Source organism: Capra hircus, chromosome 6, assembly GCF_001704415.2.
Source record: "Capra hircus breed San Clemente chromosome 6, ASM170441v1, whole genome shotgun sequence".
Lineage (NCBI taxonomy): Eukaryota > Metazoa > Chordata > Mammalia > Artiodactyla > Bovidae > Capra > Capra hircus.
Window position 1 is genome coordinate 26403903 of NC_030813.1, and position 25612 is coordinate 26429514.

The following is a 25612-nucleotide window of genomic DNA, read 5'->3' on the forward strand; positions in this document are numbered from 1 at the left end:
TTCAGATTTCTGTCGCCGGCAGGCCCTAGGGCAAGGATCCTGTCGTGCGTCGGATTCCTTTGGGCCATCTCTCCTACCTCGTCCCCGTCTCCAGGATAAGCCTCTCTCTCTCTCTCTCTCTCTCTCTCTCTCTCTCTCTCTCTCTCTCTCTCTCTCTCTCGCAGGTGGGGAGGCTGAGTTGGAGCCACATTCAGGGGAATTCAGGGGACTTTCCTATGCAATCCTCCGGGTTCGTTCCCATTTCCTGTCTCTTCCCCCACCCCTTCCCTGACATCTCATCCTTCCCCTTTGCTCCTAGCAAAGTCTGTGACCTCTTTCCTCTCCGCCTCGGTGGCCCCGCGTCTTTTCTTGCTACAAAACCAGGTGGTGGAGCAGGGGGTGTGAGTGAAGCTGCACCCAGAAGGATGCTCGTCCTGCAGTGGAGCGCAGGGGGAAGGATTCGTCCTGAGGATCCCAACTCAACCAGCTCTCTCACCCCGAAGCGATCCTTTCCCCCAGGTCCCTCCAGAAGCTGCCTGCTGCCGCCGGTGGCAGACGGGGACCGTCAACTCCAGTCACTCCTCCAAGGCTGCTCCCACTGGGCGCGCTCTCCCGGCATCCTTACCCCTCCCTTCGGCCTGCCATCCTCCCTACCTACCCGCAGTGCTCGGGGGTCCGCGGCGCTCCGGGCTGGCCTGAGAAGGGGCGGGGATGAAGCGAGCGGGAGGAGCGGAGAGCTCTGGAAGGAGGGGGCGGCGCGGCTGCGTTGTGCCTCCCGCCGCCCGGGAGCGCCCGAGCCCGCGCGCGCGCGCACCTCACGGAGGCTCGGGCGGCGGGAGGCGGGCGGAGCTGAGGGCGGTGCGGGCGGAGGAGCAGCCGGTCGAGCGGGCGGAGCGATCGGCGGGCGGAGCGAGGGGTGGGAGGGAGCGCGCGAGCGGGCAGGCGGGCGAGTAGCGTCTCCACCAGCATCTGCGGCGGTCGCGTTTGCCCGAAACCCGGAGGCTGACCAACGTCCAGCGGACGGGCTTGGGAGCTCGCCTTGTGCTGGGGGCCAGCCTCAGCGAAGCTCGGGGCTTGCAGCGTGCTTCCCTGCCCGCCCGCGGCCACCCCGGCTCCGGCGGCCTCGGCGCGCGCCAAGGGCTGGAGGTGCGGGAGCCACTCTCCGCTGCTCGGTCCCTGCGCTGCTCAGCCCGGGTTGGCCGCCGCGCCGCGGCCCCGAGCGCCGTCCCGGATCCCCTGCTTCCCGCCGGCTGCTCCGAGCAACGGTGCTCCGGGGGCTCCAAACTCGGGCTGCCGGGGCAAGTGTCTTCATGAACCCAGAGGATGTCCGGGAAGCATTACAAGGGCCCTGAAGTCAGTTGTTGCATCAAGTATTTCATATTTGGCTTCAATGTCATATTTTGGGTAAGTTGGAGCGCTTCTGGGATTTCAACTATTGTGGCTGATCGATTCGCGACGATTTCGCGCACGTTGCTCTCAGCCTTTACTTTTCGCAGCCCCTCGGGCGCTTGTCGGAGCTCGCAGAGGCGTTTGCCTTCCGCCCTTTCAGCCTGCGCGTTGGAGAAATAAACATTTAATCCTTTCTAGGAACGCGAAAAGGTAAAAAGAAAAACGGAGCCGGAAAGGGGGCACCCAGGCCTTGAGATTGCTTTTTAAGGGACGAATAACGTAGATGCAGATGAAAGAAAGGGTTCGGCAGTTGGAGAAATGAGCAACCACTCGAATGAGATTTGCTCCCGGTGGAGTATGGATGTTGGGCAGAGCGTGGTGTCATAATAGGGAAGGCTAATCGGACAGAGTCGACCCTGAGGTCCACCTCTAACGGGGATCTGATTGGACGAGGGCTTGGCTCCGTGTTGCCGCGGCCAGTCTGTGCCATGCTCAGCGTGTATCTTCTTGCACCATCTCGGGCTTTGTGTAGGATGCAGATGCGGCGGTATATGGTTCTGTAATGTGCACGTAAATAACGCTTCCTGCACGCTCTTCTCTTCGTCTTCTTCGGGAAAGCGCTCCTTTTGCATAATGGACTGACCAGTGGGTGTGCGGGGTGGAGGTGTTTATTGCTCTGTCTGTATTATTGTCAGGATAATAACAAGTCACCGTCAACATATGTTTCAGTGTGTTCGCACCTCACGACCTGCTTTTCCGAGGAGTGACACATAGAGCGGGCCGTTTTGGGGGAAACCTTGGAGAAATGCAGAGGAGAAGGCGTACGAGACTTGTTTTGTGGGGGTACCGGCAGAGCAAATGCTTGAATGAAAGGTTCATCCATGCTCTGCTGGCACCACAATACGCTGGGCACCTACTGTAATTAGGCTGGGATGCCTACTCTTTTGTTTTGTTTGGATTCTCTTCTTTGATCTCACAAACATGTTCAGCACCCAGACAAAGAGTTCACTAGGACAAGGGGAAACGTTGCTTCAAAGACCGTGTGCTTTTTCTTCTTCCCATCCCTTTCCATCCTCTTCCTTACTGGGCACTCCCTTGGCCCCCACTATTCCCCCCATGGAAAGTAAAGATGGTGGCTGGTTGGGGTAGTGGGGGCTGTTCTTCAAGTTGCTGTTTAGTGTGGATTCAGTGTGAGGTCAACAATAATCCAGTGGTGGTGGTGGGATCAATGATAATCCACAGCAGTCTCAACATGGGGTGTATTTATTTTGATTCTCCTTTAGTTTTGGCCATTTGTTTGAACATATACATTGATGAGAAGATTTGTCAATACAGCTCTTTATATTGTTTTCTTCCTACCACACATTTACTAGGCTATTTTATTTTTATTCTCTGTTTTCTCTAGGAGTGTCTTGCATTGCTCTTGCATGTTTTGCAAAAGGGAATGAGAGTGATTGGAGACCACTCTCTGTGTCAGCATGTCATCTGGCCTCAGGACTGAAAATGGGGTGGCGACACATGAATGAATATCAGATCCAGTCATTCGCAAGCCACTTTTTGACAGAGATTGAATGTGATTCCTGTTAGCAGTCACCCCCCTCCCGCCCCCAGCACAGTCAAACACTGCTACAAATGTGGGAAGAAGACATTATTTTCTTTCCTTGCTTCCTTTTTTTCAACCCTTGTTGGACATATTTAAAAGTCAAATTCCTGGGTGAGGCGTTTTGATTTTATCTGAACTTGAAACTTTCATGACTTTGAGAGTCAGGGACTACCGAATTGGAACTGGATCTTCTTGGGGTGGTGAGTTCAAGCCTCTTGATTTTACTTCCAAAAGCTGAACATTTCAGCTACCAGGCAACAAAAAGCACCCAGGGGCTTTCTCTGCAGTTTCATAGCAGGAGGTGGAAAAGAAATAAAGGGATTTGGGCCTGTTTTCCTGACAGTTTGGTGCAATTTTGTAGTGTGTACAGAGGCACATTTAGTGTTTTCTATGGCTTAGGTTGTAGCAAAACCTCTGGAATTGTAGAGAGCTGCAAAGAATTGCAGCGTGCTTGCATGGAGAGTTTCAAAAGAAAGTAACATTTTGTCTGATTTTGAAGGTCTTCATCTCTTGGGAGGAGTTTTATGGGAAGCCTGAAAAGAGACATAGCGCTGTGGAACTAAACCATCTGTCCCAGGCAGAATAGTTACGTAGATGCCTTTGATATAAAGACCCTTCTCTGACTCTGCTGTCTGTATACATACCTTGTCTCTCCTTACTGTACCTAAAGTCTTCCACTCATCTGCCCCCTCATACTTTTGCTATCCTGCTGTCTGCTTCAAGGTTACCTCATAAGTTTGGGAATTATTTGGGAATTATGGAATCTCTGAGTTTGCAGTGCCCCAGTCTCTATAGAGTGATGATCAGCAGGAAGGTAGCCATGATATTTGATGACAGTAATTTAGACTAAGATGTTAGTGACTGAAGAGCTGGGATTGGTGGCCTGATTCTGTAAAGTTACACATCTCTGCTCTCTACAGTTGCCGTCCTAACTGTGACTGCTGGATTCAGCAGACTGGGGCTGCTCTTAACACAGTTATGAAGAAGACATTGATTACAGAGAACGTGGTTTCCTAATCTTTCCACACCGAAACTCTAGAAAAAAAATTTTTTCAAACATTGTAGACATTTTGAAATAAAGTTCTGGTAAAATAAAAACTGAGAATTTGGTAGCCCTAGTGCTAAGGGTTTGGTTCTCTTAGTAATGAGCAGTTTGACTTTTCACTACTCAGTTAACTGCCCCGGCCTCAGTTTCTCAACTGTTAAAATGAAGAGTTAGTTCTCACTCTGACAGCGCATATAATAAAATTGGAACAGTACAGAGAAGGTTACAGACAATGGCTCCTGCACAAGGATGACATGCAAATCCACGAAGCATTCCGTATATTCACAGCCACTATGGAGAACAGTATGGAGGTTCCTTAACAAACTAAAACTAGAACCACCGTATGACCCAGCAATCCCACTCCTGGGCATATACCTTGAGAAAACCATAGTTTGAAAAGATAGATACACTCCATGTTTCTTACAGCAGTATATCCTTGGAAGCAACTTAAATGTCCATCAACAGAGGAATGGCTAAGAAGATGTGGTGCACGTATGCAATGGAATATTATGACCCAGCTATAAAAAAAAATGAAATTGTCCCATTTGCAGAGATGTGGGTCAACATAGAGACTGTCAGAGAGAGTGAATAATTCAGAAAGACAAAAGCAGATATTGTATCTTAATGCATATATGTGGAATCTAGAAAGATGGTATGCTGCTACTGCTGCTGCTAAGTCGCTTCAGTTGTGTTCGACTCCGTGCGACCCCATAGATGGCAGCCCACCAGGCTCCCCTGTCCCTGGGATTCTCCAGGCAAGAACTCTGGAGTGGGTTGCCATTTCCTTCTCCAATGCATGAAAGTGAAAAGTGAAAGTGAAATCGCTCAGTCCTGTCTGACTCCTAGCGACCCCATGGACTGCAGCCTACCAGGCTCCTCCACCCATGGGATTTGCCAGGCAAGAGTACTGGAGTGGGTCGCCATTGCCTTCTCTGAGAAAGACGGTATAGATGAGCTTATTTGCAAAGCAGAAGTAGAGACACAGATGTAGAGAGAAAACATATGGATGCCAAGGAGGGATAGATTGGGAGATTGGGATTGACATATGCGCTACTATGTATAAAATAATAACCAATGAGAACCTACTATATAGCACAGGGAGCTCTACTCATTGCTCTGTGGTGACCTGAATGGGAAGAAAAAAAAGAAAAAACAAAGGCGGGGGGGAATATATGTATAGATATGGCTGATTGTAAAGCAACTATTCTCCAATTAAAAAAAAAACAAAAAATGAAGAGTTAGTCAAGTTGTAAGTTTCTTTCTAGTTTTGAAAAAAAAAAGAATGGGTCTTTTGAGCTCCAATATGCTGGGGAAGAAAAATATAAGAGATGGGCACTAAAATATAATGAAAATAGCATATATTGGGAAACATAGACTTTTTCTCTCACTGAGATTTGCCTGAAAGTAACTTTTATTAATTAATTAATTTTTCCCTCAAGGATTCTTTCATTTGAAAAAATCTTTCCCTAATTACTTCTTAGCTTATTCACTTATTGGTGTAATATGCATACTTTTGTGTCCCCATTGTGAATCTCAAATGTAGTCTTATGAGTCATTAAATATATTTTTTACTATTGGAGTTAGAGTTTCATGTGTAAAATCTGGATCCTTTTATATAATACTTGCAATGGTATTCTGAGTAACAAAGTCAACATCTTGTAGATTCCTTTCGCATTAGTTAGCACAAGGTGGTGGTGGGGGACTCTTATTCACCCTATTTTATATTGGAAGAACTCAAGCCAGAAGGGAATTGACGTTGTGGAGGGTGTCACCATACTAGGACATTTCTTGGAAAACCTGAGACTGCTCTGCGGTAGGGGAGGGAAGAGAGAGCTTCTTTAGGGTAATGAACCTCCACACCCCATCACCCAGCATTAATAGACATTTTGTTCTGGACCTTTTTAGGATCTGACTCTAATACTTAAAAACTGTTACTAGGCAAGTAAATTGATATCAGTATTCTGGTTATCTATTGCTATATAACAAACAACCTCAAAACTTGGTGGCTTCAGATGAAACTTGGTTATATCTGACAATTCTGGGATTTGACCAGGCCCTGCTGGGCAGTTTGCACTTGGAACTGTCTGTTTCAGTTGCAGTGAGATGGAGCTGGCTGGAGTTAACTGAAGGCTCATTGGGGTGGGATACCCAAGATGACGCCCCCACGTGACTGGCAGTTGGTGCCAGCTGAGAGCTCAGACAGTGTTGTTGGCTGGAGTACCTCAATGTGTTTTTTTCCTTTCTCTAAGACTGGAAGAAGCAGCTTCCAGCCAGTAGACTACTCCTTGAACTGGTGATGGACAGGGAAGCCTGGCGTGCTGCGATTCATGGGGTCCAAAGAGTCGGACACGACTGAGTGACTGAACTGAACTGGACTTGCCATTTCCTTCTCTAGGGAGTCTTCCTGATCCAGGGATCGAACTTGCATGTCCCTCATTAGCAGGCGAATTCTTTACCACTGAGCCATTTTTGTTTATAAAGGAAAGGTAGCATTACCCAGTGGGCTTCACTGGTGGCTCAGATGGTAAAGAATCTGCCTACGATGCAGGAGACCTGAGTTCGATCCCTGGGTTGGGAAGATCCTTGTTGGAGGGCATGGCAACCCACTCCAGTATTCTTGCCAGGAGAATCCCCATGGACAGAGGAGCCTGGCAGACTCTAGTCCATGGGGTCGCAAAGAACTGATCACGACTGAGCGACTAAGCACAACATTATCCAGTAGAATTGTAGGTTTGAGGATGCAGTCGGATAAGATATTACCAAGCACATTGTCTCAATATTTAACAAATGGTGGATATGGTCTGTGTCCTTGTCTCCAGATTTCATACTATTTCCATCCTGGCTATAGAACTTCTAGAATACCTTAGCCTGGAAGTTTGTCATTACTATCAGGTAGTGGTGCTCCTCTTGATATCTACCAAGGAGATGAGGTGAATAGATTCAACAGATTTATTCATCACTTATTTGAAAAGAGCACTGTGGATCAGTGGAAGCCTTAAATGACTTAGGAGAGCCAAGTCATTTATCTTCTCTTTGCTGTACAAAGATTAGAAAGCCTTGGATCCTTGAGGCCAAATTTCTCCTTGATGTGCTTGCAAATATTACATTGTGTCTTTAAGGGTAGGTTTACCCAGGTTTGATGGCAGAATGTTGCATCTAATTTGTTTCCACAGGGCTCCAATTCTGAGAGAAGAGAGATTTAGAGAACCTTGTGGGGGGCATCAAGTTGGAAGCCTTATCTTATGATTCACTGTAAATTGTAAGATGTTCTGGAATGATGATACATCAGCAGTTTATAAGTCATAATTTTTGTTTTAATTTGCTAGACATCTGTTAGCTTCGATGGCAACCATATGGGAGCCTAAATTGCCTTTTGAATTACAGGGAGATGGTAGGAAGAAAGCTAAATATGGTTATGAAAGTGTCAAATGGGAAAAGTGTAAGAAGGGTGTGTAGACTTCAGTGGGGAAAGTAATTGACTGCTGACTTGCTTGGTCTGGCCTCTCACTCTTGGGTCAGTGAGAAGGCACCAAAGCATTCTCGCATGATGATATGCCTGGAAGATTGAAATGAAGCCAAGGGGAAGAGTTGGAAAACCAACTAATGTCTCACCCAACATAAAATTGCCAAGGTGAGCTCATTTAGAAGGATCACTCTGTCTTAATACGTCCACAGTAGTAGTTAGTCGCTGGCCAAAGGTGAAAGCAACCTGTATTTTAACAGAACTTTATAATTACGGTGTCTTGCTTCTAAACATTTCAAAGCATCGTACAAGCACATCATGACATGTTTGTGACAGATGTAGAAATTGAAGAACAGAGACGTGGAGTGACTTTTGAGGTGATGAACAAACCAGGGTCCACTTTTAAAGTGTTAAGTCTCTAGCAATATCTATAGCCCTAGCTTCTTACTTTAAACGTAGTTTAGAAGATGCTTGTTACTCTAAAATAAAACATCAAGTAAGTCATTTACATCTGTTCATAATTGAAAAGTGATAAGGTTTTTGCATATGCCTCAATTAACACCACCCACAAGTGCAGAAAAGTTAGGATGAAAATGTTGTTAAAGAGTATGATAGAATAATAAACTATTGTGTAGTCTATTGACGTTCATAAATGAAAAGTGGAATATTAGAGACAGTGTTCCTGAGTCACTTGCTTCTTTCCATATGTAACGCTGATGACTGTCTTTAAACGCTACCTTCAGACTTCCGAATCATCATCCTTCATTAGACTATAAAGGCTTCAGTTGCAGGGACTCTCAGTTATTTTTGTAAGTGCAGTGTCTGGCATATTGTCTGAAACACAGTAGGTATTTAATAAATGTTTGTTGAGTGAATGAATTACAAAATCATTGGAGAGTACATAGACTTCCTCTCTACTGACTATTCAGGGAGGCATTTTCCCTGTAACATCTGGCCAACCCTTCTTAGGATGGATTTCTTTGGGACCACTTTAATCACTTGAGAGTTTCATCTTTCCTGCAAACTAGATGGAATCATTCCCCCTGGAGTGTCCATTTTCCTAATTTACTGTTGTTGAATTTTTATTTTTATTTTGGAACAGTCTCACACCTGCAGAGAAATTGCTAGTGGTACTATCTGTTTTTATCCCGAATCATTTGAGAAAAAGTTGCCGGCAAATGGCTATCACATACCAATACTTCAGTGTATATTTCTTGAAACTAGGATGTTCTCCAAGACAATCACAGTGTAGTCATCAGTCGTGTCCGACTCTGCGACCCCATGAATCACAGCACACCAGGCCTCCCTGTCCATCACCCACTCCCGGAGTTCACTCAGACTCATGTCCATAGAGTCAGTGATGCCATCCAGCCATCTTATCCTCTGTCGTCCCCTTCTCCTCCTGCCCCCAATCCCAGCATCAGAATCTTTTCCAATGAGTCAACTCTTTGCATGAGGTGGCCAAAGTACTGGAGTTTCAGCTTTAGCATCATTCCTTCCAAAGGAATCCCAGGGCTGATCTCCTTCAGAATGGACTGGTTGGATCTTCTTGCAGTCCAAGGGACTCTCAAGAGTCTTCTCCAACACCACAGTTCAAAAGCATCAATTCTTCGGTGCTCAGCTTTCTTCACAGTCCAACTCTCACATCCATACATGACCACTGGAACAATCATAGCCTTGACTAGATGGACCTTTGTTGGCAAAGTAATGTCTCTGCTTTTGAATATGCTGTCTAGGTTTGTCATAACTTTTCTTCCAAGGAGTAAGCGTCTTTTAATTCATGGCTACAGTCACCATCTGATACATTACCAGCATCTAAATCTTAGACCTCATTCAAGTTTCTCAGTTATTCCAATCTTGTCTTCTAAAGCAGAAGAATTCAGTTCAGAAGACACATTGTATTTAGTTGGGTCTTTTAGTCTTTTTCAGTCTTTCACTGGTCAGATTTTTGACACTTTTGAAGATTTTAAACTAGCTGTTTTGTACAATGTCCCTTAATTGGGGTTGGCCCGCCATTTTCTCATTCTTAGATTCAGGCTGTCCATCTCTGGCAGGATAATTACAGAGGTGGTACCGAGTTCTTCTTATTGCATCCATCAGGCGGCACTGATTTCTGTTTGTGTTTGTTCCATTACTGATGGTGATCACTTGACTGAAGTGCTGCCTGCCGTTTCTCCATCATAAAGTGAATTTTTTTCCCTTTTGTAATTTATGTATATATCTTGTGGCAAGTTATTGTGAAATTATGTAAATAGCCCATTCCTCATCAAAATTTCAGTTAATTAATTAATATCAGTGGGAACTTCTGGTCTCTCTTTCTCCAGTATGTTTTAATTGAACTCTTACTCTCATTACTTACTTTAATGTTCCCATTGGTCCCAGGTTTGACAGTCAGTGGCAGTGACTTTATGCCCTTTGACTCCCATCATTCTTTGAACACATCTTTGCTTTCTTTCAGAAAAAGATATTCCAAGCTCATTTTGTAATTTACTAGTGTCATGTTTTATATCCGTCATTTCTCCAAGGAGCCCTAGTTCCTTTGCATAGAGAATGATCTGTAGAAACCAATATCTAGTTGCTAAGTATACTCATTGCTTGGAGGCTGTCACCACCTCTGGGCCCTTTTAATGGACAGGACTGTGGAATATGTGTATATATACATATGCACACATAACTCACGTTTACATCTGTGTTTCTGTATCTAGCTATATATTTTCAAAACCATGCATTCATGCTAGTATCTCAAATCCCTATCTGACACCACAGGGCTTACTTTAGTTTTCTTCTTTTCCACATTTATAACTACCTCTTTGACAGTGAGAATCCTGGCTCCCATTTTTCTTAACAATTTACTCATTTGATTAAATCTCCCCTTATGTAGTCAGTCTTCCACTGCTGCCGATGACCCTTACCTGGTTACTCTCCTTACCTGTTCGTGCTCCACCTGCATCCCACTGTGAGCACCTTTCTCTGATACCTGGCTCTCGTCTTTCACATCTGCATACTCATTCCTGCACAAAGGTCTATCTTCCTTTGTCCCTTCTCATGGCTTTAAGACTGAATTTTTCAGGAAGGAGAAGGGGAAGGGCCTGGGTTACTCTTGTGTGATATAAGACTTCTCTGCCTCTGCATAGACCTTCATTATTTTAAAATTCCTAGACCCTTTGCTTTCCATCTTTAGAGGCGCTTAGGTTTTTCATGTCTTCTTCATATCTGCCCAGATTATTGTACTCTGCCTGTGGTCCTATTAATGTAGCAACCAGAATGGAACATATTTTTTTCATGCACTGTTCCTACCATTCAGAGAATGGTGGGTTGTTATTCTTGAAGTCCCCCTTAAGTTCTAGGTTAGGAGGTAGAGCCTGGATTCATCTTTGAATAAGCTACTTTTACACGTTATTGCCTCAGTTGCTCATCTAAAGTAAGTAAAGTGTCAGTTGCTCAGTCGTGTCTGACTTTTGTGACCCCAGGGACTGTAGCCCACCAGGCTCCACTGTCCATGGGATTCCCCAGGCAAGAATACTGGAGTGGGTTGCCATTTCCTTCTCCAGAGGATCTTCCTGACCCAGGGATCAAACCCTGGCCTTCTGCATTGCTCATCTAAAATACAGTGAAAATAATTCCAATAGCTTACAGAGTTGTTATCCAGTATTAAATGAGATCATACACATGAAAGTGTTAGTTGCTCAGTTGTGTCCAACTCTTTGCAACCCCATACACGGTAGCCCGCCAGGCTCCTCTGTCCATGGGATTCTCTAGGCAAGAATACTGCAGTGGGATGCCATTTCCTTCTCCGTACATGTGAAAGTGCTTTCTAAAAGGTCATTCTCTTGGTACAAACAGTAGTTATTAACGCAGGCTAAACTGCACATGCTTTTTCTGGCAGCCAGAGAACATTGTTGGCTCAAGTTGAATTTCTAGTGGAATGAAACCTTCATCTCTTTTTCAAGTGAACTTCTTTTAAACCCAGCTCCCTAGGCTAAGTGCTAATCAAAAGCCCTAACCCTCCAGTTAATTATTTGCATTTAGATTTAGTACTATATATGTATCCTATTTAAATGTCTTATTCTGGCCCAGTGGTTTTCACTTCCTTCCAGCAGCTGTAGGCTTCCTTAAGGTGTATGGGGCCTGAGTGGGAGGGTTTCTGCCCTTTGTTGCTCCTGGAGCAGCTCAGATAGTAGGTTTGGTATTTTGGTATACCATGAAGGGTTTTGCTTGAAAAAGGGGGTCTACTGCTTAAACACACAATTGAAAACCACCATCCTAGCCTTCAGATAAATTTCAATCTTGAAGGTCAAGGCATGTTTAGAAAAAGTTATTCCTCATACAGGTTTTTCTCTTTTGGATTTTCTTCATGCATTGGAAGTCCCTCTCCCTGGCTAGGGGCTTCCCTGATGTCTCAGACGGTAAAGAATCTGCCTGCAATGTAAGAAACCCAGGTTTGATCCCTGGGTCAGGAAGATCACATAGGGAAGGGAATGGCTGCCCACTCCAGTATTCTTGCTCGAAGAATCCCTTGGACAGAGGAACCTGGTGGGCTACAATTCTCGGGCTCTCATAGTGGAACACAACTGAGTGACTCACATTTTCACTTTTCACTTTCTATAAGGTTGGTTGATATTTCACCCCTTTATAGACAACGGCAGCGTAATCAGTGAATTGTTAGGAACTTTCAGTCTTCCCACCTGGGAATCTGATTCCGTAGGTCCAGGATGGGGCCCTGGTATTAGTGGGGATTTTTAAAAATCCCTGCAGGTGATTTTGATGTCCAGCTGAAGTGGAGAAGCTCTAGCTTGTTTTTCTTGGCAAGATATGTCATCTCTTGCTATTACTCTCTGGAGGGTCGCTGGGGGAGCTGGGAGTGGGTGGTATAGGGCTCTGACCAGAGGGTGACTGGCTTCACCAGCACACACAGCTAGTGTTCTTCGCTTATGACAAAAAAAAAAAAATTATGTGGCCTGTTTTATCCCTCATGGAATTTTTTATTAATCCAAAAATGCCAGTTTATTTTTAAACCTGAAAACCCTAAAAACAGAAGGAGAAAATCTCCGCTAGAGAGAACCTCTTGTGCTGCAATTAGTATGCTAAAAATTGGCATCGTATAGGGGTAGAAGCTAGTTATTCATGAGGCAGGAACAGTGAAGAAGCAGACGTTTCGTTCTTTTGCCCTTGTGGCCCTGCACACTTCGGTGTAGTGAACTGGGTCTAACCACGGACGCAGGACAGCAGACTCTGCTCCTCTCCACACACCTGCCTCCCTGTCCAAGGTGCTCGGGTTCCTTTCAGTCTGTTTCCAGAAGCTTCTTCCTGTGCCCCCTGCCCTGAGTGGACTGAGGGTGGGGAGAAGGGGAGCTGCTCTCTGCACCTCTCTGGCGGTTTTGTTGACTTCCCTCTGCCAACATGCCAAGCAGGGACGTTTCTTCTCTCATATCTAAGTTTGCAGCACTGTCATGAAGAGCTGGCAGAAAAGCAAACAGGAGACATCTTCCAGTTTTCCTTAGAAAGAAAAGTTTCAGTGTGCATAACACGTTTTTTCATTTTTTTCTGACTTACTCCTTTTTATCTACTCCCTTTTGAAAGAAAGAAAGAAAGAAAGAAACAAAGAATTAGGTGTTCAATATGGCTGGGCACCTAAAGTGGAAATCTTTTGAGAGAAATAAAATAAAAAAAAAAACACTTTTATTTTATATTGGGGTATAGCCAGTTAACAATGTTGTGATAGTTTCGGGGGAACAAAGAAGGGACTGAGCCATAATATACACGTATCCATTCTCTCCTGACCTCCCCTCCCATCCAGGCTGCTGTAAACATTGAGCAGAGTCCCATATGCTATACAGTAGGTCCTTGTTGGTTATCCATTTTAAACATAGCTGGGTGTACATGCCCATCCCCAACTCCCTAACTATCCCTTCCTCTCATTCTCCCCCTGCCCCCAGCCCCGGCAACCATAAGTTCTTTCCCTAAGTCCATGTGTCTCTGATAGCAATAAAATTTTGAATTAAAATCTGAATGATTTCTCTGAGATGTTTAACTGGAGCATAGTTATCAGCACTCATAAACACACCCAGAATGGTATACACATTCTGTGGTTAGCACTATGTTATTATCTGTACATAAAGAATCATTAATTATGAAATATAAGGTATAATATTTAAGTAATGTGATCACCAACCTCAGTAACAAAATAGCATTAGGAAGTGGTTGGCCAAACATTTTGGCTCTTCTCATTGAAAAGGCATAGTAATATTCTATAGCTCTTCCAACTACTATTTATATTTGGGTAAGTATTGCAAGACATAGGGCTCTTTCTACTTGTTGATTTTTTTTTTCTAAATTATACTTGGCACTTCATCTTGAATTTCTAAAAATCTGGAGGGAACAGCTGGTGCTCTAATAAATATTCAGGCCAGCTATTTTAATGCTTTGTACTTAATTAAGTCATCCTAATAAAAGAGGAATACTTGACTTAAGCATTTCTCAAAGTATAATGTTTTGCTTCCAACAAAAATTTCCCCCAACTGTTAATATTTCCCTGAAGCAGCCTTAAAACTTAATTCTGCCAAGTGAGTAGTTCTAATCACTTCTGAAGCATTTAATGTCAAAACTCAGTTTTCCTGTTTTAAGGTACAGTCCTATCAATATAGCCCAGCCCCTTAACTTGTGAAAATTCCACAGTCATTGACCTTTTAGAAGAATTCTTTGTAGTCATGCTATTAGTATTAGAGAGTAATAAAATGTTCACCCTGAGTTGGGCATTCTCGTGGTCTGGTGGTAGGCAGAAGTCTGGTAGTAAGGAGTTTGGATTCTGAATGTGTCTGAATTTTTACCCAGTTTTATCCCCAGACTTGTGATCTTAGGCTACTTACTCACCTTACGGTTATGTCTCCTTGTCTGCAAAATGGCATTTTTAGTAGTAATATTAAGACCCAGCATCTATCTCATAGTTGTGAGGATTTAGAGGAGTTAGTACACATAAACTGCTTGGAATGATCGATAGGTATTAGCAATTATTACTCTTATTTTCCTCTATGCCTATAGTTTCATTTTGGTGGGTTTTTTTCTCTTGACTTCTTTCAGAACCGTTACAGTAATCTTACACTGTAACATATATTTTTTTGTTCTTTATAATGTTCTGCCTACATAAGTACATTCCCAAAATAACTACAGGGAAAAAGGATCTAACAAATGTTCACAGTGTTCTTTTCATTGTAGTGAATGGCATGTAAGTCTTATCATGGATACCAGACCATGAATTCCTGTTGATTGTTTATTGTTAATGTTCCCATCTTTCTTTACCCAATGGGATTCACTCTTCATTTTCTCAGCAAAACCAGACGGTCTCATGTTGGTGTTTTGTACTGAGAAGTTGAGTTTCTGTTGTTGGATCTTGGTGTTAGGCCTAGCACCTGGGAGAAATAGAAACATTTTATTAAAATCTGTTAAATCTGGATATTTTGAGAATACCTAGATGGCTGTAAACATATGTATTTAGCTTTTGCAGTATCATAAGTCCTGTATATTTTAGTCATTGTTTTACTCTGTATTTCCAACACATTCTTTTCAGGTTGTGAAGGTGAACACTGAGTTGGTGATACAGGTAATTCAGACTTTTCCCTGGATGTCTTTCCTGCTGATGAAGAAGTAGGATTTTGGTCAGAACTCCCAGTATTCTTGCCTGGAGAATCCCGTGGACGGAGGAGCCTGGTGGGCTACAGTCCACAGGGTCGCAAAGAGTCAGACACAACTGAACAACTTCACTTCCCTTCCCTGGATCATTGACTAAATAGGCCGCCCCTTGGTGAATGAGTGACCGCCTCACTTCTCCTTTGAAGTGTCACTGAGGTGCCCATAGAGTGTTGCACTTTTCTTCCAGTAGTGACACCTGACGGAGAAGGTGATGGCACCCCACTCCAGTACTCTTGCCTGGAAAATCCCATGGATGGAGGAGCCTGGTGGGCTGCAGTCCATGGGGTCTCGAAGAGTCGGACATGACTCGGTGACTTCACTTTCACTTTTCACTTCCATGCATTGGAGAAGGAAATGGCAACCCACTCCAGTGTTCTTGCCTGGAGAATCCCAGGGACGGGGGAGCCTGGTGGGCTGCCATCTGTGGGGTCGCACAGAGTCGGACACGCCTGAAGCGACTTAGCAGCAGCAGTGTCACCTGATGCAGAAGACCTAGGCTGCCCTATTTCCAAGCATAATTCTCTCTCTAATTGGGCTTAACTCTAGGAGAAAGGGCCAGGGGATGCTACTTCAGTAGATACAAGGAGCCTGGTCCCTCATTCCCATGCTGAAGTTGTTCAGAAAGCCCCAGCCATTGAAGGAAGAGAGGAGGGATGACGGGAGGGTTAGGTAGAAATTTCATTATATTATTCATTAGTAAAAAAGATGATCTAAGTGGCACAATCGGATATTATAGGAGCACTTAAACTGTTTTTTAAATTGGAGGGTAATTGCTTTACAGTGTTGTATTGGTTTCTGCTTACAGCTATGTGACTCAGCTGTATGTATACATACATCCCCTCCCTCTTGAGCCTCCTTCCACCCCATCCCCATCCCATCCCTCGAGGTCATCACAGAGCACTGAGCTGGGCTCCCTGCCTTCTACAGAAGCTTCCCACTAGCTAACTATTTTACACCTGATAGTGTAGATGTGTCAGAGGTACTCTCCCAATTCATCCCACCCTCTCTGTCTGCTGCTGTGTCCACAAGTCTATTCATAAGAGCGTATTTAAAGTCATTTTAGGTTACCCACAGCACCCCCAAAGTGCTGCTTTAGATTCGCTCACTGACTTCACCATCCATTGATGGTTTGTGACTTGCCAGGGAAGGCACTGGGGTTTCCTCCTGGTCCCCCTGCCCTCTGCTGGCTGGTTTTCAGTGAGTGTCTGAAGGATGGCTGGCTGATGAGCCAAAGCAGCAGATCCCAAATGAATGGCCTGCGTGGTTTCAGACTGACTTTTGTGCTACCCCTAGCGTTTCTCAACTTTTAAGTCACGTGGGGATCTTGATTAAAATGCATTTTTTGGTTCGGTGGGCTTGAGAAGGGCCTAAGATCCGGTTCATTAACACGCTCCCAGGTGAGGCTGATGCTGCTGGTTCACTGATCTCATTTTCAGTTGCAAGGATCTAGACCATTTCAAACTATTTTTCCTTTAAATCAACTCCATTTTTAAACCTTAAATACATTTATTTAAACAGGAAACTTGAAAAATATCACTATTCAGATGCGTACAATGACAACTATATGGTTTGTTAACTTCTAGGTAGCTCTTGGTGCCTGCTGCAGGCCTGAGTTGCAGACTTATTTTCCTTTGTGACAGTGGAGGTTAACAAGTATACCAAGTGCTCAACATCCTGGCATCAAATGGAGACTTTCCCCTTGATTAGACCAGAGGATTAGGAGAGAGTTGAAAAGGAAATGACTTTCTTCTTCTAGGTTGTTTAATGCTGTATTCTAAAATTGTCTCCTCTGTCACCAGAGGTCACCAGGGAATCCCACTTTGGGGAACACTGCTTTTAAGTAATTTGCAGGAAGACATGCATTTATAAGCTGAAACCTATTAGTAAGATGGATGAATCTCTAGAGGGAAAATGACTGGGGGATGTGTTCAAATTTTTGCCTACTCTAGGTTCTATTTCCTATTGGGAAAAAAGAGGGGTACTCCCAATTTCTGAAGAGATGCTAACCCCAGCCCCAGTGAATAATTACATCTTAGGTATGAAAGGGAAAATGCTTTGGGAAATTGATTTAGACGAACAGAAAGTCAACCTGAAATAGTTGGAAAACTATCTCAGTGGGCTTCTTCCTCTACTCCTCTGTCTCCTCTTCCTTCGATTTACTATTGATTATGTTCAATTTGGAATGAATTTATTTATTTGCTGCATTTTTTATAATTTGTTTTTGTTGTTCAGTCGTTAAGTTGTGTCCAACTGGTCGTTAAGTTGTGTCCGACTTTTTGCGACCCCGTGGACTACAGCATGCTAGGAGGCTTCCCTGTCCTTCACCATCTCCTGGAATTTGGTCAAACTCATGTCCATTGAGTTGGTGATGCCATCTAACCATCCCATCCTCTGTCGTCCCCTTCTCTTGCCCTCAGTCTTTCCCAGCATCAGGGTCTTTTCCAATTAGTCATTTTTTTCACATGAGGTGGCCGAAGTATTGGAGCTTCAGCTTCAGCTCAGTTAGAATAAGGTACTTTACTTACACTTTTCTAATACATCAACATTAATATACTTTTTTAAGAAAAAGAAACTGTACTGCATTCCCAATAATAACTTTCAGTTCAGTTTTATTAAAAGTAGAGAGTCATAGTCAAATCCTCTGAGAGCAGTGAACTAACACCCCCAAAATACACAAAAAGCCCATTTTAGAGTTTTAGTGGCGGGCATCTACAAGAACTCGGATTTAGCAAACCACAGTTACTTAACTTTGTGAAGTAAAAATGTGCTTTTCCATCACTAGCTTTTAAGCATTTCTTCTGACTTTACCAGTGTTTCCCCCCTCAGGACAACATTTAGAATAAGTATTTCAACATACAGAACAAATACCTTGTGAATAAACATCAATTTCACACAACAACGACAACAAAAAATCAATAAATCTGCTTTAGGCATTCGAAAGCCCCTGTGGTTTCAAAGGAAGGAGTTATAGTGTTCAGTAACTGAAAAACAAAGCCTTCCAAACATGAGCTCTTAGCTTTAGATGTTTTTCAGCATGACCTTTACTTGGGCAGAAAAATGTAGCTGGGAACTGCATTGTTCCCACTGGATGTTCGTTGAAGGTATCTGCTTATTCAAGGATGGACAGCAACTGCCCACATGGCAACTCATGTGAGTAAAGCTACTTAGTATTTTTTTTTTTTTTTCCTAATCTCATAACTAGAATCCTGGGGAAATAGTTTTTTTTTTTTTTCTTTTTAGTACTTTTTAGCTTTGTCCGTTGGTTTTTGAAAGAATAAACTGAGTGAAGAGGTGACTTGATAAGATCATTATATGTGGCATTTTAATTTTTTTTTCCTGTCTGTAAGATTTAATAATCCCCTAGTATTCTTACTGTATGCTCTGAGAGTTTTACACTTGCTTTCCAGTGAGGGCCTGAAACAACTGCGTAAAAGTTAGAAAATAATGTCTTATTCATCCTTTTATAGAAATGAAAGGATTAGTTTCACTAAAAAGAGGACTGAAATATCTTTTATATTTTGTGAAATACATATATTCCATTTAAAATTGATATGTATCCTTGGAATTTTTGCATAGTAAATGTTGATTTATGTCTTTGTCTTTTTTTTTTTTTTTAAATAAGTAGATACGTGCTTTCTTTGGATAAAGAAAGAGACACTACTTAAATGACTATATGACCTCCAAATAATTTAATTGGCAAGAATACTGGAGTGGGTTGCCATGTCCTTTTCCAGGGGATCTTCCTGACTCAGGGATTGAACCCAGGTCTCCTGCATTGCAGGCAGATTCTTTACTGTTTGAGCTACCTGGGAAGCCCTAATTTGTGATAAAAGATTAAAATTTTCTTATTATAGTTTCCTATAAAGATGCAAGGGCTTCCCTGGTGGCTCAGATGGTAGAGAACCTGCCTGCTAATGCAGGAGATGTGAGTTTGATTCCTGGGCTCGGGAATATCCCCTGGAGAAGGGAATGGCTACCCACTCCAGTATTCTTGCCTGGAAAATTCCATGGACAGAGGAGTCTGGTGGGCTACATACAGTCCAGTGTGGGGATCGGAAAGAGTTGGACAAGACTGAACAATTAAAACTAACAGTATAAAGATGCAAACTAAATGAAACTTTTTTTTTAAGTTAAAACTCAAGAGATCAATCTTAGTACCTAATACTTAAGCAGGAAAAAACACTGTTCTTGCTGTTTTGATTCTTGGATGAAGACTAGAAAATAAACTCTTTTGAAGTATGAAATTACTACAGCCTAGCTGGAGGCACCAACAAATCATTAATGATTGCTAGGAACCTTTCAGAATGCAGCTTTTTCATTTCAAGCATTGTTTCTATTGAATCCCCCTCCTCCCGCTGCCCCCTTTTCTGTGAATGTAACCCAGAACTGAGAAGATAGGACTTTATGCTTTGGGGGTAACTAAATCTCTTTCTCATACTTTAAAAAGGGTAGCCTGCTGATAAACCATGGAAGGTTGAAATTATTTTGAAGAGGAGAGGCTGTTCAAATATTCGAGTGTTCTTTGGCAAGTATTTCCAGTGCTCAGGTACGGGAACTACGATTTAATTGGTCTTTTGCATTCTTGATTATAGAATCTCAAGACTTACATACTGAAATGGACCTGAAAAATCGGTTCCACCTCTAGGTATTGGCCCCCTTCCCCACCTTTTTTCCCCCCTTAATGGAATCCTTTCTTTTTTCCCATCAACCTTTGCCTCAAAGCCCCCAGTTTGTAAAGCAGGGACAGCTGGTGTTCTCCGCACAGAGCGTCTCCTTGGTCTTAGCGGTTCCGGCCTCGCTGTGTGGGGAGAGCACGAGGAGGGGATGGTGGCGGGCGTCCTGCCGGATTTGATGTCGTGCTGAGGACGATGGAGAAGGTATCTGTGTACCGACTATTCCTTGAATGAGGATGAAGTTGGCATTTGACCTGGAAGCTGGGTGCTGGCTGAACTGCCCAAGTTTCCGGAGTCCCAGTGCTCTGACTGCCTTTGGTTCTACTAAACAGTTTGGGGCGGTCACTTTGATTAACATCAACCTTGCTTATGTTAAGTAAGTATTCAGGTTATTTATTATGCATTACTGTTGTGCTTTGGAATGAGCAGACTCAAAAACTCCTTCTTCGTATGGATTCCATATGTGGCTTTTAAGTCAGCAGACACGCAAAAGCTTCCAATTAAATTGCACATAAAGTTGCACGTTGAATAGATTAAGCTTGATGGCATAGGTATTATCTGAAATTCTTTGTCATCTCTAATATTGTTCATGTTTCATTTAAACAAGCTATTAGGTGTTGGGTGATTCTGTGGTGATGAACTAAACCTACGAATTCACACATGTCCTATTTGGGTTTTTTATTACTGAACGAATATGCCCATGGGATTTGTTATTTGTTTTGCACTGATGTGCTCCAGATAAAATTACAAGATGATTTTTTAAAAAATGATACATTTACTCTTTGTTTCTTCCTCACCCCAGCTTCCCACTCCCCCTACCCTCTGCCCCACAAACAATGCAGAGAACATTGAGAAGTTTAAAATAGGGGTTAAGGGTTCAAACATTGGCCTTGGCACTGCCAGGCTTTGTGACTGTGAACAGCTATGTCATCATGCTGGTCTGTTTCTTATGGGCAAAAGTGGCTGACTGTAATGCCTACCCCTGGGATAATTATAAGGATTCAATGAGATGGTGCACAGGCACAGCCTGAGGGCGCAAGTGCTCCGTGACTGCTGACCTTGGAATCAGGTGTGCAACGGGTGACTGCTTGGGACAGGTGTAGGCTTTTGATTCATTATCACCTGGGAAAGGTGTTGTCAGAGTCCAGGAGCCTCAGCTTGCTCTGCTAGGGAAGTGCTGTCTGTATGACAGGACTTTTCTGGCGGAACTTTGTTTCCTTTGGTGTTTCACCTATTGGAAGAGATTGTATCTCCAGGCTTCCTTTGGCAACTTCCTTTCCTTCTTTTCCTTCCTCTCAGATCTGTCTGAGAGTTTAGGTTTCGAGCCAACTAGCTGCTCGGTTCCCTTGCCTGCTGGACCCTGAATTCCTCTCCCTCATGTTTAGCTGCAGCTGTTCATCTTATCCATTGTTGGCATGACCCGATCACCCCTCCATTTCTTTAATCACAAATACCAGCATTTCTCATGGCTTGCCTTAGAGGGTCATTCTGAGGCCATGGACTTACCTGTTTTTTTTTTTTTTAATGGTAGTATATGTAGAACATTACAGTTCCAATAAAATAATAATTCTAATAATAGAAATATGTCTGGAAAAATTCCTAAAATATAGCAGGTGTCCAGTAATTGTTAACTGAAATAAGTTAATATATAGTAATTTTCTTTCTCAATAACCATTTTTCAATTGATGTATAACTAATTTACAATGTTGTGTTAGTTTCAGGTATACAGAAAAATGATTCAGTTATACATATATGTATTCTTTTTCACATTTTTTCCATTATAGGTTATTGTAAGACATTGAATATAATTCTCTGTGCTATACAGTAGGTCCTTGTTGTTTATCTGTTTGATCCATAGTAGTCTATAACCGTTAATCCCCAAATCCTACTTTGTCCTTCCCTGTCCCCTCATCCCCTTTGGTAACCATAAGTTTGTTTTCAATCTGTGAATCTATTTCTGTCTTGTAAATAGTTCTTTTCTTTTAGATTCCATGTTATATGTGGATATCATATGAAATTTTTCTGTCTGACTTACTACACTTAGTATGATAATCTCTATGTCCATGCATGTTGCTGCAAATGGCATTATTTAATTCTCTTTGGTGGCTGACTGTCCACTCTATATAAATACCACATCTTCTTTACCCACTCATCTGTTGATAGACGCTTAGGTTCCATGTCTTGGCTATTGTAAATAGTGCTGCAGTGAACATTGAGGGTACATGTGTCTTTTTGAATTATGGTTTTTTTTGGATATATGCCCAGGAGTAAGATTATAGGATCATATGATAGCTCTATTTTTAGTTTTTTAAGGAACCTCCATACTGTTCTCCATAGTGGCTGCACCAATTTACATTCCTACAAGAAGTTAGAGGGTTCCGTTTTTGTTTTTTTTTGGTACCCTCTTCAGAATTTATTGTTTGTAGACTTTTTAATGTTGGCCATTTTGACTGGTGTGAGGTGATATCTCATTGTAGTTTTGATTTGCAATTCTCTAATAATTAGCAATAATGAGTATCTTTTCATGTACCTGTTGGCCAAATGTATTACTGTCTTAGCTTCAGAAAAAGATTAGCATCCACCTGGGCCCCTCTAAAAAAATTTGTTATGCACAAGTAGGCATGTGTATGAAGTTTAATTTATTAATATATAACTTATTTTGATTATAATTACAGATTTTCTAATTTAATTTTTATTTAGATACACATTTTTGTTACAAATGGTGTTTTATGAGCTGTTGAACTTTAAGGGATCTGGCATTTTAAATTGTTTTCCACTGTATAGGAAGTAAAAAATACGTCTGAAAAATCACTGACATTATAGTAAAAACAAGCAGTTTCCCTCCCTGAAGTTAGTGCCTTTCAGAGTGTGAGCATTTGTCAAGCGGACTTTTGTCTTGTTTTTCGTTTCCCAAGTTATCATAAGTGATTTCTCTTCCTTCAGCTATATGGATGAAGATTTCTGGAACTAAAATTTTTCCCAGATTGAGACTAGCTTCTGTCCTATTCACTATTGATATATAGTTGTTGTTGTTCAGTCGCTGTGTTCCACTTTTTGTGACCCCATGGATTGCAGCCCGCCAGGCACCTCTGTCCATGGGATTCCCCAGGCAGGAGTACTGGAGTGGGTTACCATTTCTTTCTCCAAGGGGTCTCCCCAACCCAGGAGTCAAACCCGCATCTCCTGCATTGGGAGATGGATACTTTACCTTGGAGCCACCAGGGAAGCCCCATATACACATATATGTATATATACACTGTATTTTTTAAACTTATTGTGCATTTCTAGCTATAGGTAAGTTTCCAAAAGTAGGGGAGGTGAAACAGGAAGGGGGTGGAGATGCAGAGGTGGTTTTGGTTACTGTATTGAGGGAGGGATATGCTTGAGAGATCTCAGACTGTGCTGTTCAACAATTAAAGTATGGGGTGTTTCACAGCACCTTTCCAACGAAGGTCATAATGCAGCTGCTTTTGCAACCCATGGCATGAAGAGTATAGGGGGCCTCCCATGGAGGAGTTGTTGGGACCATGAAACCCATAGGGACAGTCATTCAAATTGACGTGAGCACACAGGTTGCTTGGAGATGCTCCTCCTCATGTCTCTTGTGTCCTCCCTGTCTTGCTGGGTGGTCTAGAAATGCTCTTGGGCCATTACTTAGGGTTGTGTTTGTGGTGAGCAACTTTGAAAGATGAGATCATGTCTCTCTGGGACAAAGAGAAGTCTCACCTGCTGCTTGTTACAAAGCAGAGGCTCCACAGCTGTGACTCGGACATAAAGCAGCACTTCTGTGGCTTCCTTCTGGGTGCCTCAGCGTCACTGCTGTTGGACCTTGGGTGAGGAGGACTGGCAAACATGGTGCCCGTGTTGCCTGCTGTGCTGTGGATAATACAGTCCTTTGTCTCTGACCCAGGAGTTTTATGTCTTCTGCCAGCTTCCATGAAACAGTCCTGAGGCTGATTTATTACCTTGGAAGCAGGGTAAAAGCAAATGAGGACCAGACACAGGTGTGCTGTGTATAAGTTGAATATATCGCCAGTTAAATGTGTTCATCTGTGTCCTATTTAGGACATAATCGCCTGGGCCTCACCTACTAAGAATGTGGTTAGGAAAGCCAAGTTTAGAAATCTCAGGGCTTCTCCGATTTCTCAGACCTGATGAGGGCTTCTCAGATGCTTCATAGCTGTACCGCTGGCCAGTGTGACTCCAGGGAACCAAAGGAGACCAAGGCAACCTTTTACCAAGAAGTGTAGCATCTTGAGTTAGAGAAGACGGAGAGCTGACACACAGGAATGGCTGATGTTAACAGCGCCAGGCAACAGGATCCAGGATTATTGGTGGCAGTGGAGGAGGGCCCAGAGTGCTGGGAGCCTCGGCAGCCCCAGAGGGCACAGACAGGGCAAGTTGCAGAGGCTGTCAGGTATCTGGCCCTGAGAGATGAGAGATGGGAAAGCCTGGGCCAAGCCTAAGACAGAGCTGAGCAGGAGCAGAAAGTCCTCATCTCAGAAGCAGCCTGGCTCTGCTGACTTGGACTGGGGAAGAGACTTTCTGTTTGCTTTTTGATACGTGTGGAATGAATTATTTTCAAGCAATCAGTGAACTGGCTTCTTGGAAAATGACACTGAGGTCACCTCCAAGCCAGTATAGGAAATTTAGAGAAGCATTTGAAATGGCACCCCACTCCAGTACGGTTGCCTGGAAAATCCCATGGATGGAGGAGCCAGGTAGGCTACAGTCCATGGGGTCACAAAGAGTTGGACACGACTAAGCGACTTCACTTTCTTTCTTTTAATTAACAGTGGTGTACCTATGAAAGCCAAGTAAGAACATTTGTTCAGAAGAATAACTTGGGGGTGTGTTTTTTCAAATAGAACTGTAAAAGCCTACTTACTGGCTATCTGCAGTAGATATTTACTTCTTCATCCATCGAGAGAATAATATGTCTGTGTGGTGTTTGTTGTTCAGTTGCTAAGTCCTGTCCGACTCTTTGCGACCCCGGGGACTGCAGCACACCAGGCTTCCCTGTCCTTTACCACCTCCTGGAGTTTGTTCAAACTCATGTCCATTGATTCGGTGATGCCTTCCAGCCATTTCATTCTCTGTCACCCCTTCTCCTCCTGCCCTCAATCTTTCCCAGCACCAGGGTCTTTTTCAGTGAGTCGGCTCCTCACATCAGGTGGCCAAAGTATTGGAGCTTCAGCATAGTCCTTCCAATTAATAATCTCAGTTGATTTCCTTTATGATTGACTGGCTTGATCTCCTTGCTGTCCAGGGAGGCCTGCCATAAAGATTCTAGATGGAGAGAGGACTCTGAGGATGCAAATATATGAAATAAGTTGTTATTATGTTTCTCACTCCTGTTGTTTCCAGTGTGAATCTCATCAGCTGCTAGTCCAAACCGAATTCTAAATAATAATTTTCATTCACTTAATGATATGTAAAAATGATTAACTTCCTTCAGTCACTGGTTGAAATCCATGATGACTGCTAGAATCTGGGGGATTTATAGATTAGGTTAAAAAAAAATCCACGGATGAGGAAGTGAACTTTGATGGGGAAGTATCTTGGGAGTGACTGCCTATCCCTGAGGGCTGCCATCACTCATAGCTGCACAGATTGTGAACTGCACAACCCTCTGGGATGTGCGTGGTGCTTGCTCCCTGGATTGTGCACTGTGGCAGCTTGCATGCATTGGGCAGCCATCCAAAGGTTTAAATAAGTGGCCTATAAAGTGGGTGATCCTTTTAAGTGGAGTGGATTCAGACATTTCTGTTAGT

At 43.2% G+C, this 25612-nt stretch overlaps 1 protein-coding gene across 1 annotated transcript in view; it reads left to right on the forward strand.

Moving 5' to 3' along the window:
• Positions 879-25612, forward strand: part of TSPAN5 (tetraspanin 5) — a 183719-nt gene continuing 158985 nt past the window's right edge. The window contains exon 1 of the mRNA XM_005681395.3: positions 879-1383. Coding sequence (XP_005681452.1) covers positions 1303-1383 — 81 coding nt within the window. The 5' untranslated portion in view covers positions 879-1302. The remainder of the gene's footprint in view (positions 1384-25612) is intronic.